The 15,175-nt window shown below is 37.7% G+C and overlaps 1 protein-coding gene across 3 annotated transcripts in view; it reads left to right on the forward strand.

Moving 5' to 3' along the window:
* The window catches only part of DDX31 (DEAD-box helicase 31), a 91,385-nt gene that overhangs the window by 12,650 nt on the left and 63,560 nt on the right, over positions 1-15,175 (forward strand). For all 3 annotated transcript variants that reach the window (XM_043988819.1, XM_043988817.1, XM_043988816.1), the window contains exons 2-11: positions 3,862-4,130; positions 4,247-4,322; positions 5,228-5,271; positions 6,114-6,184; positions 7,320-7,384; positions 10,225-10,269; positions 11,625-11,666; positions 12,478-12,542; positions 13,658-13,777; positions 13,933-14,039. In XM_043988819.1, coding sequence (XP_043844754.1) covers positions 3,862-4,130; positions 4,247-4,322; positions 5,228-5,271; positions 6,114-6,184; positions 7,320-7,384; positions 10,225-10,269; positions 11,625-11,666; positions 12,478-12,542; positions 13,658-13,777; positions 13,933-14,039 — 904 coding nt within the window. The remainder of the gene's footprint in view (positions 1-3,861; positions 4,131-4,246; positions 4,323-5,227; positions 5,272-6,113; positions 6,185-7,319; positions 7,385-10,224; positions 10,270-11,624; positions 11,667-12,477; positions 12,543-13,657; positions 13,778-13,932; positions 14,040-15,175) is intronic.

Raw genomic sequence — 15,175 nt, forward strand, 5'->3', positions numbered from 1 at the left:
GCTGTACCATGTGAAAGGTCGGACTAGATGACCTCTAAGGAGATCTGAATTCTAAAGAGTCTGGGATTCTTTCTTATTGCTCTATTAATAGAAAGAGAATAAAAGCACCCTGCTTTCTTTCTTTTTTTTTAATTATAAAAGTATTTTATCATTTTCCAGTTACATGTAGAGATAGTTTTCAACATTTTTTTTTTTTTGCGGGGCAATGGGGGTTAAGTGACTTGCCCAGGGTCACACAGCTAGTAAGTGTCAAGTGTCTGAGGCCGGATTTGAACTCAGGTACTCCTGAATCCAGGGCTGGTGCTTTATCCACTGCACCACCTAGCTGCCCCACAACATTTGTTTTTATAAGATTTCTAATTTCAAATTTTTCTCCCTCCCCCCACCCCCACCAAGACAGCAGGTAATCCGATATAGGTTATATGTGTACAATAACATTAAACATATTTCTGCATTAGTCATGTTAGAAGAGAAGAATCAGAGCAAAAAGGAAAGACCTCAAAAAAAGAAAAACAACAGCACCAAAAACAAAAGAAATAGTATGGTCCAATCCGCATCCATATTCCACAGTTCTTTTTTTTTTTCTGGATTTGGAGAACCTTTTCCATCATGAGTCCTTTGGAACTTTCTTGTACCATTATATTGGTGAGAAGAATCAAGTCTATCAACACATAATGTTGATGATACTGTGTACAATGTTCTTCTGGTTCTGCTCATCTCACTCATCATCAGTTCATGCAAGCCCTTCCAGGTTTCTCTGAACTCCTCTTGCTCATCGTTTCTTACAGCACAATAGAATTCCATTACATTCATATACCACAACTTGTTCAGCCATTCCCCAATTGATGGGCAGCCCCTCAATTTCCAATTCCTTGCCACCACAAAAAGAGCAGCTATAAATATTTTTGTACATGTGTGTCCTTTTCCCTTTTTTATGATCTCTTTGGGAAAAAGACCCAAAAGTAGCACCATGCTTTCTAATGAAAATTACTTTGTATATACTTTGTATTCACTTATCTATGTAACCTTCAGTAGAGTGTAGGCTTCTTAAGATGAGGGATTCTTTTATTTCTGATTTTGCATTTTTAGCATCAAAAGAGCTCTTGCACATAATAAGAACTTAATAAATGCCTGTTGAATTGAATTCATTCCATATTTTCCTATTAAACACCTACTCTGTGCCAGGCAACTAATTTAGGCACCAGGAATACAAAGAGTTTACATTTTAATAGAAAAATATGTATGAATTAAAAGCCAGTACAGGAAAAAAGTAAATACAAAGTAATTTTGTTAGTTGGGGGAAGGGTATTAGCAACAGAGTAAATTAGAAAAGGGGGTACAGTGGATAGAGAGCCAGGTCTATACTCAGAAAGAGCAAAGTTCAAATTGAGCTTTAGACACTTACTAGCTGTGTGACCCTAGGCAAGTCACTTAACCGGTTTGACGCAATTTCCTCATCTGTAAAAAGGGCATCTACCTCCCAGGTAGGATCAAATGAATTAATAATTGTAAGGTGCTTAGCACATAGTAAGAACTATGTAGATTTTAGTTATTATTAATAAGAAGGTGGCATATGAGCTGAGCCTTGAAGGAAGTCAGGAATGCTAAGAGGCAGAGGTAAAGAAGGGAATGCATTCCAGGCATGGAGAACAACCCGTGTAATGTGTGGGGAAAGAGATGGGATGTCTTATGTTAGGTGCAGCAAGTAGGTTCCTTTGGCTGGGGAGATATACTGGAGCCAGGCTGTGAGGACTTTAAATGACAAGAAATGTTCCTAGAGGCGGTAGGGAGCCATTGGAGCTCAACTCAGCATGAAAATTCCTTAAAATGGAGACTTTGGTTTCTCTCAAATAAGTAAGTTCTATAGTTAAAACAATATTGCTGTTACTATATACAGTGTTTTCTTGGTTCTGCCCATTTCACTTTTCATTATTTCGTGCAAGTCTTTCCACGTTTTTCTAGGATTAACCTGCTCATCATTTTTTATAGCACAATAGTATTCCATCACAATCATGTACCTCATTTGTTCAGCCATTCCCCAATTGATGGGCTTCCCTGCAATTTTCAGTTCTTTGCTACTACAAAAAGAGCTGCTATAAACATTTAAAAACATATAGGTTTGGGAGCAGCTAGGTGGCGAAGTGGATAAAGCACTGGCCCTGGATTCAGGAGGACCTGAGTTCAAATACAGTCTCAAACACTTGACACTTACTGTGTGACCTTGGGCAAGTCACTTAATCCTCATTGCCCAACCAAAAAAAAAAGTTTATATATAAATATATATATATATGTGTGTGTGTGTGTGTGTGTGTGTGTGTGTGTGTGTGTTCTTTTCCTTTTTCCCTAATCATCTTTGGAAATAGACTTAGTGGTATTGCTGGGTCAAAGGGTATAGGCAGTTTTATAACTCTTTGGGCATAATTCCAAATTGCTCTCCAAAATGGTTGGATCAGTTCACAATTCCACCAACAATGAATGTGTCCCAATTTTCCCACATCTCCAACATTTGTCACTTTCCCCTTCAGTCATTTTAGCCAATCTGATAGGTGTAAAATGATAGCTCAAAGTTGTTTCAATTTGCATTTCTCTAGTCAATAATGATTTAGAACTTTTTTTACATGACTGTAAATTGTTTTGATTTCTTCATTGGAAAACTGCCTGTTCATATCTTTTGACAATTTATCAATTGGGAAATAGTTCATTCATGTTACAAATGTAAAATTCCATAGTTTGAAATTACTTAGAAAGATATAAAATAACGGATAAAAAGCAAAACAAAGTCCCAGATGTACATATTGGTAACTTATTGAGGCTAACACAGATGAATAAAATAAGCTGATGTTTAAACAGAAGAGAACACATTAAGCAGAAAGGCAACACAGGCCAGGAGAAACTGAAGCCCCTTAGTAATAAGGAGACATCATTCACAGGAAGTTTTTATGTAAGGTATTTGTGTACCAATAGAAGGGGAAGGCCAAAGAAATTAGATGTATCATCTCCTAAAGGGAGTTTGAACACCATGAGTTTAACCAAACCGTGTCTGGAAATAATAATCAACCGATGACAAAATATTGAATGTTGTTAGCTGTTAGAGGAGATCAGGTGGGGATTTGAAAGGCAAACAAGTTGGAAATAAGTGTGAGGGGGATATGATGGATGGAGAGGAGTTCTCATTTGGAATTGGAACCCAGAGTAAGAATTGTTTCCAACTGCCTGAATCTGGAGAAGCAGCTTGAGGGATGAGGGATAACAGAGCTCCATGCACTCTTAAGAAAGAACAGTAATAAAGGCTTTTTTGCTCCCAGGAAATAGAGGGACATGGCCATGCCAGTCAGATAGTTCCCTCGTGCCCAGACACAGACTCGCTTCATTACTGTTCTGTTTCTATAGAGAAAATATCTGGGATTTTATTTCCCCATTACAGCTTTTTCATGGAAATGGACTGAGATGCTTTCTTTAGCACATACCCTTCTGAAGGTTAGTTAGTTCTCGTCTCCCTTTTTAAAAGGATCCCATTTGTTGAGATTCTGCTGGTCTGTGACATTTGTCCTTCCTTTGGTCCATCATCCTGCCATTAAGTCCTTGGCTACTCTATAACTGACAATGGATATTAAATCTAAGTAGATGACTATCTTGATTTGGATTAGAGGACCTCTAGTTATTTTTCCTTGCCATTTTTGTCTTCATTTATTTTTCTTGTAAAAATTCTGAGTCACTGGAGATAATTGCAAGCTTAAACTATTGCCTGACATATGAGCATAATGATCTCTGCAGAAAGAGATGCGATTGTATGGACGTTGAGGCTTCACTGTATAGCCAGTGTTCATAGACTAACGCATATCCTCTCGGTCTTTTCTTTAGGGAACACCAAAGCAAGCAAAAGGTACAAAAAGAAAATTCCAAGGGGCCAGTGAGGGGCCCCCAGCAAAACAAAAGAATGAAATATCCTTACCCCATGCCAAGAAAACCAATGTTAAAGAGGTTGAAAGGACCGTGAAGGCAAAGCCAGAAGGTCTGATTTCTCCCAAGAAGCACCCAGCCGTCCATACTAATGAGGGGCAAGTGGAGAGGCCATTCATTAAGACTTCGTCATTATTTAAAAACAACCCTGAAATTCCAGAAATCCACAGGTGTGTTCTATGGGTTGTTCACTGCAGGGATCAAAGGAAATAAATGTAATTCTACTGATTTCAGCATTTAAGTGAGATGGAGGCTGATTCGTATGCATGTTGTTCCTCATTCGCAGAGCTATGGTGAAGCAGGTACGGGAAAAAGTGTTTACTTCAGATTCTTTTCATGACTTGGGCCTCCATCCACACCTGGTGAGTACCTTCTGGGCTTTCTGAAGGTTTTGCTTTTTGCCAAAATAGCTCTTTCTTTTGGAAGACCTTTATTTTATGTTGACTCTCTGTATAGACCCTGGGTGGGTGGCTTGGGGGAAAGGAAAGAAATAGAAATGAAGTTCTTTTTGCAGCAGGTCAAGTGGGCTCAGATTACTTCCATTATACTCTGCTGGTGCAAATTTAATGGCCTCAGGCTGTCATTTATTCAACAACCATTTATTAATTGTCTACCATGTGCATTGCCCTCTGGTTTATGTTGGGAGAAAAACAAAGCAAAATAAGATGGTCCCTGACCTCAAGGCTGTCTGTCTGCTGCCTTGGTGTAGCTCATGTGAAAGGAGGGACTGACGGCTCTTCCTACCTGACTGTTGTTTTATTTATGATATGTGAAAGAGAGATGTAGTCCCACTTACCTTTCTCATTACCATATGTGTTTATCAGAGCAGTCAGTGGATGACAGCATGTAGTGGCCATAGGTATGAGAACTGAGTGTTTGGGCTTTAAGAGGAGGTGCTGTTTGCTGATGTTTGGAGGGTGAGGAATCCACTGTGTACTGTGCAGTTTCCCCAAGCAAATGGACATGGTTTCTTAATAATAAGTTGTTTAGGCTTACAATGTATGAAGTGAGGAGCATGGAATACATTCCTTTTTACATGGTCCTAATTTCAACCTAAGCCCTCTCAGGGGTTTTATTTACATAAGCTATTTTTCTGTTCCACGTATTTGAGCATCAAAACTTATCCTATCCTTAGGAATCAGCTTTACCCCCAAATTGGTACCATCTTCTTTTTTCCTCTTTTGTTTCCTTTGCCTCCTTTAAATCCCATAATTCCAGAGAAGTGATAGTCAGTGAACATGCCTGATTTTGCTTCTTATCCTCTTAGGTTTCAACAATAAGTACTGTCCTGAAAATGTCCAGCATGACCAGGTAAGAGCTCCAGACCAGACTTCAAACTTCCTCAGGACCCAGATGAGTTCCACTAAATGAGATTTAAATGTAAATGTAAAGGGAACAGGAAGAAAATATTAACCCACACAAAAAAAGGAATGTCAGGTGGCTAACCAGCCTTATGACCTTAGTTAAGTCACTAGACTTTAATTTCTTCATCAAATGAGCTGGCTAGCTTAGATGGTCCCTAGGGATCATTTTAGCTCTTCATTCTGTGGAGACTTTGGTACAGTTTATTCTCTTATGAGACTGCTTCTATTTCTGTTGGATTTATCAATGATTTTCCTTTAACATAATGTGGTCAGAATGCCATTTAGAACAGTGTAACCTCATTTGTAGAATTATTTCTGATGGTGATAATAATAGGAATCAACCAGAAAGGATAGAAATCAATATTTGATTTGAAGTGGAAAAAAAAATTGAGATCAAACAATAAATTTGGTAGGATGGTTATTATCTCAAAAGTTTCAAATTTGCCTTAATACTTTTAATTAAGTCCCAAAAATTGCATCTAAAAAAGTTTCTTGCTGACATCTGCTGTTCTCAACCCTCAATTTCCCCATCCTATACAGAAAATAGGGTCTTAGATTTTAAAGTGTCTCATCAAGATAGCAGTTGACATAAACAATTTCATGGAATTCTACTTCTATAACCCTGAAAGATAAGGCAAATCTTATGGGAATTGGAGTCCATAAACCTAAGGATTTTCATCTTATAGCCACATCCTTCTATTTAAGTAAGATCAGATAGCTTATTTACCCTGCAAACATTTCTGGGGTAATTCTTTATAAATAAATATATATTTTCTCTATGTACCACAGTGTTCAGAAGCAAAGTATTCCTTCATTGCTAGAAGGCAGAGATGCTCTTGTGAGATCCCAGACAGGATCAGGTCAGCATTTAATATTTTATCTGTCTTTAGTTGTTCATTATTCCTATAATTGTGTTGTAAAGGGTGTGTGTGTGTATATATATTAACTGTAGCACTAATTTTGTTCATTTAATGAAAGGAAGGAATCTATTGAACTTACAAAATTAAGCATGTTTAGGAACTAAACTATTTCTGTTATTGCTCCAACCTTGAGTTAGAGGATTGCATCTCTTTACCTTCTTCACTCTACTTTGCCAACCTCCCACCCCCCCATACCTCCCCCAAACCCTGGTCATTCTGTGTGCAAGCACAGATAGCCTCACAATAATGGGGACTTAAAATATGTGAATGCTGGAAAGAGATTAGCTCTTTAGTAGAGAATTTTTCATTGACAGTGATCCTGACACAAGAATACACATTATTGGGACAACATTCATTTTGTGTAGATATGGGAGATTTTTTTGTTTTCAGTCCAATTTGCAGTTGCCCTGTTGAATTCTCCATTGCAAATTCATTTGCTCCTTTTTTTTCCATTGATGTGATTTGAGGGCTGTTCAGGTTGGTAGAAATCCAAAGTATCTGCCATTTGGTTGGCTTTTCATTGGCCTCTGTAGGCTCTCAGGTGGGGTTCCATCTGATTTTTAGCAGATTGACATCTTGTACACATCACAGAAATACCTGAGAAAATGGCACTTAGTGAAACCCTTGCCTTTAGTTCATAGGAGTGGTTAAGTAGGACCTCAGGAAATAAGTTCCCTCCCAGGTTCTCAAGTCAGTCTCCAAACCAAATACTTTTGAAATAATTTAGGAGATGTTACTCCTTGTTTAGTGGATAAGGGTCTAAAGGCTTCCTGGCAATTTGAGAAGTTTGGAATTCACCAGAATGTAGTCAGAAGGAGGTAGGAAGTTAATTGGACGTGGATTCCTTTTCACTCTGGTTTAACATCCTTCTCTTTCCCCCTCCCCCCTTTAAACTGAGGCCATCCATTTGTGAAAGTATTTTTTCTTTTCTCTCTGGCCTAAAATCACACCACCACCACCAAAAGAATAGCATAGCGTTTCTCCCTGGTGGCCTTCGATTTTATTTTCTGCAGGAGCCGAAGTCTGCAGCGTCCACTGCTTTTATTACTTTTACATTTATTTATTTCTTTAAAAGGTAAAACGCTTGCCTATTGCATCCCTGTGGTTCAGTCTCTTCAAGCAATGAAGTCAAGAATACAGGTTCGTATAAGTAAAATGTGTTTTTCAGTTATTGTTCACTATGAAAAAGCAGCTATCAAATTGAATCAGAACAGCCATATTGGGACTGATAGCATCTCTTTTCTCTGAGCAATGTTCTATAAGTTAAATCTAAATATTGCTAACCCCCCTGCTCACAGTGGGGGAGAATAATAGCAAATTCATGATTCAGTATTCTGCTTTTATTTTTACCATGAAAGGCAATCACTTATTAACTCAAGCAACCATATCTAGCACTTCTTTATATCCCTAGTAACTAACAGCTAGCAAAGTGTTTTGCTCATGATAAACACTTAATAAATATTTATTGATTTGATATATAGGTTTGAGTAGATGAAAATGTAACTATGTTGAAAAATATAAGAATGAAATTTCAATGGAAATGAACATTCGTGCATGTTATTTATCATAAGAAGATAGAGCAAACAAGTAATTAAATTTGACATCAGTTGTGGAAACAAAACCCTAATTAATGGATTTGCTAATTGATTTTTCCTCCTTTGGACCTTATCTGAAATTTGTCTCTATTTGTGAAATACATTTAGTCAGTGTATTATACTAATAACCAGTAAATAAGCAAGCATTTAGTAAGTGCTTACTGTGTGTAATGTTCTGGGAATACAAAGGCAAAAAATGAAGCAATCCATCTTAAGGAGTATATACCAAGTTTGGATTTCTATGTAGCCTTGTTGCTTTAGTCTGAATAAAATTCACCCTGGATCAAGTTGAATATACGAAAAATGCATATCTTTCAGAATAGAGAACAGGGGAGTGAATATGGATGAATCAACATTAACTTACTCTCTCTACTAGAAATAATTCAGCTTGCACCTTAAAAAATCATCTTGATTTCGTTTCTTCATTTAAAAAGAAATTGCTAAGTACCTCTTGTGTTCAAAATATATACTTGGGCAAAAGTCAGTAACTATCTGAAGAAGAATATTTCCGTTGTCAGTCCTTTATAATAGGAAGAAATGGATAAAGAACTACTTTAAGAAACAGGAAGACCCAGATTCAAGTCCTGACTCTGATATAGCCTGGCTGTGTGACTCTAGGTAAGTCACTTAACCTCTCAGAGTACAGGCAACTCTCTAAGATGATAAATTGCAGAGAAGGTACTGAACTGCATCGGTCAAAGGAGTTCCCATCTGAGAGTTCCCAATATTGACAAATCACAAGTCAAGTTCTTATTTTGTAATTGACTCATGGTGGCTTGAATTTCTGGGCTTTTCTATAAATTAGTGCTGGAGAATATGATCAAACTGTTTTATGAAGTTTTTTTTTCTTTCTAAAAGAATTTTATTTTATTTTCAATTCCAAATTCTTTCCCTTCCCTCCCCACATTGTGAAGTCAAGAAAAACAAAACCCATTACAAATATGTACAGTCAGGCAAAACAAATTCCTATATTCGCCATGTCCAATTAAAAAAAAGAATAGAAAGAAAAATATGCATACAAAGTTTTTTCTTAAGGTCAAGAGAGTTGTCCAGTCTTCAAGGTGGAGAAGACCTTAGAGGTTATCTAACCCAAACTTATCTTTTTACAAATGAGGATGCTGAAGCCCAGAAAGGGGAAGTGAATGATTTGCCCAAATATCTGTGATTTTGTTGATATAGTAAACTCCTGAGGGAGGAATTCCTACTAGTACAGAGAGGCAACTTTTATCCTTAGAGGGTTGTTTGGGACAAAGATGGGATAAGTATTGTGCCCATGGTTGCAGTTTGTATAGCCTAGTCAGAACTTGAACACCAGTCCTCCCAATTCCAAAGCCAGTCCTTTGTTTACTGCACCACATTCCCTTAGTGGATGTAATTCTATTTGTTTTATGTTCAAATTTATTAAGAAGTCACGTTATACTGGGATTGGAGGAGCCCATCATAATTGTTCAAATATTGTTCTTGTACTAATCAAAACCCTATATTTTATGATTTTGTCTGAAATTCTCTCTATAATCATAGTTTTCTTTTATGGGGGGTGACTTCCTGGAAGGGGAATGTGGGGAAGTAAGCACTGGAAAATGTAGGTAATGTTAAAAAAAAAAAAAGATCAAAAATTTATTTGAAAAAAAATTTAAATTTCCAAGCCACAATATTGAACATTTTAAAATTACATTCAACACAAAACATTCTAGTATAGACAAAATAATTGGAAAGTGGATTTGATTATAAAAGGACTTTACCTATAAGAAACATATTTATGGGGAATGGAAAAATTAAACTACCCAATGAATTCTTAAATTACTTTGGTGATAGAATTAAAGTATTCCCCTTTTCTATATTTTTTACTTTTTTTCAATAATTTTGTCTGTTATTTTTACTCTGTCCACAGAAATTATACACCCCCCCCGTTTTCTTTTTCTCTCTCTTTTTCTTTCTTTCTTTTTTTTTTTTTTTTTTGGTATGTAGCAATACCTTTTAAAATGTTAGAGTTTTCAGTCTTACCTAGTGGCACATCAATACTCTTTTGTCAGAATATTTAACATAATGGTATACATTTCATCATAGTCTCAGGAAGGTAATATTAAGGAGAGAAAAGCTGCTCTGAATTCCATCATCGAGTTCATTTATTTTTGTCATCAAACATTTATTGAGCACCAACTTTGTACAAGAGAGAGCAGGGACTATTTTTTGCCTTTGTACCTTCTTTGCACAATGCCTGACATACAGCTGGTACTTAATAAATGCTTGTTGACTTACTGGTTCAAGGCATTGGTGACTTGGTGTTTTTCACTCATGCCACATTAAAGTCTCTGTATCTGCAGTTTTGTGAAAATGTATGCAATGAACTCATTATTCCTTGTTACTTTCTACCCCTCTCAACAGCGCAGTGATGGCCCCTATGCTCTGGTATTAGTGCCAACAAGAGAGGTAGGTTCTCTGACTCTCAAAGTTGATCTTTTTTCAGTGTTGTCTTACTGAGTTTGAAACTTTTTTTTCCCCTTGAATATTTCCTCCCCCAAAGCAGTAGATGTAGGTAAGCTGTCACACACACCTTTACCTATTTCTTTCCTTTTTCTGAAATCCTTCCTCTCTGACCCTATTATTCCTTCTGAAAATCTACGAGGAAAATTCAGCATCCAAACTATAGACATGAGTTTCCCCATTGTCTGAAAACCAAATGAAGTTTCATGAAAACTTCGTTCCTTAAAATGAGATAGAAGAATGTTCATTCTTTGTTTTCCCCCCTTCAGGGCTGTACAACTTAGCACCAAAGCAAGATTAATGTGTCATTATTTAAAATAATTTTTAATAAGCCACTTCCACCAAAAATCTTACTTATTTCCTAGGTGAGCCTCCCAAGATTTTTCTTCCTTGGAAATCTCTTCTATATGATTTATTTGCCTACAAAGGCAATTTCAGAACAGGGTGTCAATGTTTTCTATATCAAATGCTAATAACTTTCCATGCAGAGAATTGATCGCAGGTATCTAGTTTTGGGCACAGCCTTTTATACAACCTGCAGTGCAATATCTCAGCTCAATTCCAGGAAAGGAGAAGGCACTGAAGCTATTTAAATTTTTACAGCAGCAAACTTGCTACTTCCCTACGATGCTTCATGAATACTAAGCGTGTAGAAACTATATAAGCTTGGTTAAAGTGATATTGTCAAGACCTTTTTGGTGGTTGTTAAGAGATTATAATTAATCTCATTTTTACTTCCTGTGGCTCCCTGTGCTTTCTTGCAGACTTGGAAAATGAGCATCCATCTCTCTGCCTTAAAATGTTAAAGTTACCTTAAGTAGCACACGTAGAAGAAGGCAGTCAGTTGTTCAACCTTTGTAGCAAAGTTTCTAAGTGTTAACCTGTTGCATCACCATTCCTGTTTCCTCTAGCCTGTCTCTTTCTCAAAAGGAGTCAAATTGAGGTTGACTTTGTTTCATTTCCTTCTATCTTTGTGCACCAAAAATGTCTAAATGCATGTGTGGTGCTCTGGGAATTTGAACCAGCAGAGGGAGCACAAAACACTATTTTTGTATAAGTCCAAGAACTAGATGTGGCAATGTGTTTACCTTCTTTCTTCCCCTACCCTCTCAATGGGTATCAGAACTAGCATATGAGGAGACAGTTAATGTAGATACTGTTTATCTTTTTTCTTGAATTACTTATTATAAGCTTTCAGTTGGATTAAAGTTGAAATACTAATCACTTTATCTGTCTCTATTCTCTGTCTTTCTGTTTTTAAAATACCTTCCTCACCATGTGAACCTTTTCAATATTTGCAGCTAGCTCTACAGAGCTTTGATACCATCCAGAAACTGCTTAAGGTAAGAAAAACCACAAGCTAGGTTGTATCATTCCATTTTTTTTTCAAAGTAAAGAAACAACCATACCTTAAAAGCCCAGGAAAGTCTTTTATTTCCTCCATTATTTGGCCTTCCATAATATTCCATTGGAGAGTTACTTGGCTCTATTTTGGAACTGGAGAAAGATTTTTGCCCTGTCCTATGCATCAGATGTTGGCTGCTGCTAGATTCTTGGTTCTTGCCTAGTTGTTCATTGGTATCCTCCACTGCTTATATTCCCTCCAAGTGTTCACCATGGCTATGTGTACACATGGTGCACCAGAAGCAATGTTAAAAGCTTTAAGTGATGTATTTATGAGAGCAAGGAGAAAAGTGCAAAATCTCAATGTCTGTCGACTCCGGGCTAGACAAAGGATTTTACTTAAGCTTCCATCTCCCCTGTTGCTTACATATTGGGAAGCAGTGTTTTTTTACTGTAGGCAACAGAAAGCAATAGACTTGTGAAATGTTTTGTTGGGTTTTTTTCCATTTATGCTAAGAGGAGGAGCAACCATTTGAAGCAATGAAAAAAATGAATACATTTCTATCTTCTAATGCAATGTGGGAAGCCTGTTCTGGAGTTAAAATTTTAAGTTACAGCCAGTCTTAACTATGGACATTGTAATGCCTATAAGTTGTATCTCCCCTGTTAGGCCTCTTACAATAGAGCGATCACCCTGAATTCTTTCCCTTGATTTGTTTAAAGGAGAAGGAAAAAAAAAATTGTCTCTGTACTCTTGATTTAGAAAAAAGAAAGCTTTATATTGATCTTAGACTGTTCCCTCCATTGTAGCCATTTACCTGGATTGTGCCTGGAGTGTTAATGGGGGGAGAGAAGAGAAAATCAGAAAAGGCCAGGTAAGAACAGACTGCTTAAAAATTCTGTTTTGGGGTCCCACTTCTCTCCTATATTCCTTTTAGAATCACTTTTTTTTGGGGGGGCAGGGCAATGGGGGTTAAGTGACTTGCCCAAGGTCACACAGCTAGTAAGTGTCAAGTGTCTGAGGCCAGATTTGAACTCAAGTCCTGAATCCAGGGCCAGTGTTTTATCCACTTCTCCACCCAGCTGCTCCTTAGAATCATTCTTATCCATGGTTCCTTTAAACCAGGGGAAAAGCTTCTCTCAAGCTGTGTGTTCCATAGTTCCAATACAGAAGAAGCTATCAGGTCAGTAGGGAGCAGTCACATGCAGACAGTTAGGTCTGTTTTTAAATTACTGATGAGCCTTCTGACTTAATGTTCCCTAGGGAGGGTAGTGGTGGTGGTGGTGCTGCCGCTGGTAGAAGAAGATAGTGGTAGGGTAGTGGTGGTAGTAGTAGTACTAGTAATAGATAGTAGTAAAGTATTTTTTGTTTTTTTTTTAATACATCTGTACTAGTTCTTAATACTATATTTTCCCTTATCTGCAGTAGGACCAGGTGGAAAATTGTCACTAAATCCCATATCATCTACTTGTTTTTTTAATTTTTTGTATTGTTTTGTAAATGGGTAATGGGTCACAATGTTGAAATGTACCTGTACTCTTTAACCTGAATATCCAAACATCTAATAGTGTTCTATGTGTTTAAAAATTGTGTTCATCGGGGCAGCTAGGTGGCGCAGTGGTGCAGTGGATAAAGCACTGGCCCTGGAGTCAGGAGGACCTGAGTTCAAAGCCAGCCTCAGACACTTAACACTTACTAGCTGTGTGACCTTGGGCAAGTCACTTAACCCCAATTGCCTCACCAAAAAAAAAAAATTGTGTTCATCAGGATAGAGAGGTTGCAAAAGACTGTTTTAACTCAAAAGCATCTTAGCCATATATTTTCATTTATTGGGCTGAGAGGCTTTTCATGCTTTTATGGTATATGAAATTAATACTACAAAAAACACAAATTCACTTGCAAACTTTTATGCTTTTTTTCTTGAGATTCCTACTGCTACAGACAAATTTGGTTTATTACATATGTTTCTGTATATTTTGTTTTAAACAGGCTTCGCAAAGGCATAAACATCCTAATCTCTACTCCTGGACGTCTGGTAGATCACATTAAATCTACCAAAAACATTCACTTCAGTCGAATACAGTGGTTGATTATTGATGAGGCAGACAGGTGAGTTTCCTTCTGTCAAACCCACAGGCTTCATAGGGAAATGTTTGCTTCTTGTGTTTTCTGTTTTAACCTCTGCAGCCTACAACCTGACTCATTTCCCTCTCTCTTGCAATGTCAGGATATAAATATAAATTCCCTCTCTCTTGCAATGTCAGGATTCTGGACTTGGGTTTTGAGAAGGACATCACAGTGATTTTGAACGCCATAAATTCAGAGTGTGAGAAACGTCAGAATGTTCTGTTGTCAGCCACTCTTACTGAGGGTGAGTTATATGGTGTTTGTGATGTCTTAATTTTTAATGTAGATAACCTGAATTAGTAGTCGAAGTGAATGTGGGGGGCAGCTAGGTGGCGAAGTGGATAAAGCACCAGTCTTGAATTTAGGAGGACCTGAGTTCAAATCCACCCTCAGACACTTGACACTTATTAGCTGTGTGCCCCTGGGCAAATCACTTAACCCTCATTGCCCTGCAAAAAAGAAAGAAAGAAAGAAAACAACACCCTCAGTGCTTTTAATGGTAGTGTTTTACATAATTGCACATGTATTACCTATATCTGATTGCACCCTACCTCGGAGGGGAGAGAGGGAAGGAATGAGAGAGGGATAGAATTTGGAACTCTAAGCTTTAAATAAATAAATAAGCATGAAGTGAATGTGACATGTCCACACACCCATTTTGGGATTGCTAAATATAACTAGCACCTTAGAAGGAATTGTACAGTAGAAAGATGAGGCTTATGGAGGTAGAATGTACCATACGGGTGACACGATGGCTCTTATCAGTTGGCTTTGCTTAAATGTTTTTCTTTATTCTGCAGAGAGTTTCAATGAGTTAATGGGGAGATGGCTGTTTTTTGTTTGTTTGTTTGTTTGTTTTTTAAAAAGGCAGCAAAGCCTAAAGAATTTAGTCTAGGGGGCAGCTAGGTGGCGCAGTGGATAAAGCACTGGCCCTGGATTCAGGAGGACCTGAGTTCAAGTCTGGCCTCAGACAGTTGACATTTACTAACTGTGTGACCCTAGGCAAGTCACTTAACCCTCGTTGCCCCACCAAAAAAACAACAACAACAACAAAAAAAGAATTTAGTCTACCAAGACAGGCTGCAGAGAAGATAAGAGCCCTGTTTCGGGGGGCCTTTGACCCAAGTTCAGATTCAGGCCCTGACTTGTGTGACCAGAGCATGTTACTTTCCCCCACTGAGTCTCGGTTCCCTCATCAATAAAAGGAAGTGGTGGACCACATGACTTCAAGGTCTCTTTTAGCTCTAAATCCTCTGACCTCTGACCTCTGTGGATTTGGGATGGGTTCTGTGAGCAGCCCATTGAAAACAGGCTTACTCAATGTTAAGAACATCAGCCCTTATCCTCATCATTCTAAGTGCATGTTTAATGTCACCTTTG

The sequence above is a fragment of the Dromiciops gliroides genome, chromosome 2 (genome assembly GCF_019393635.1).
Source record: "Dromiciops gliroides isolate mDroGli1 chromosome 2, mDroGli1.pri, whole genome shotgun sequence".
NCBI lineage: Eukaryota > Metazoa > Chordata > Mammalia > Microbiotheria > Microbiotheriidae > Dromiciops > Dromiciops gliroides.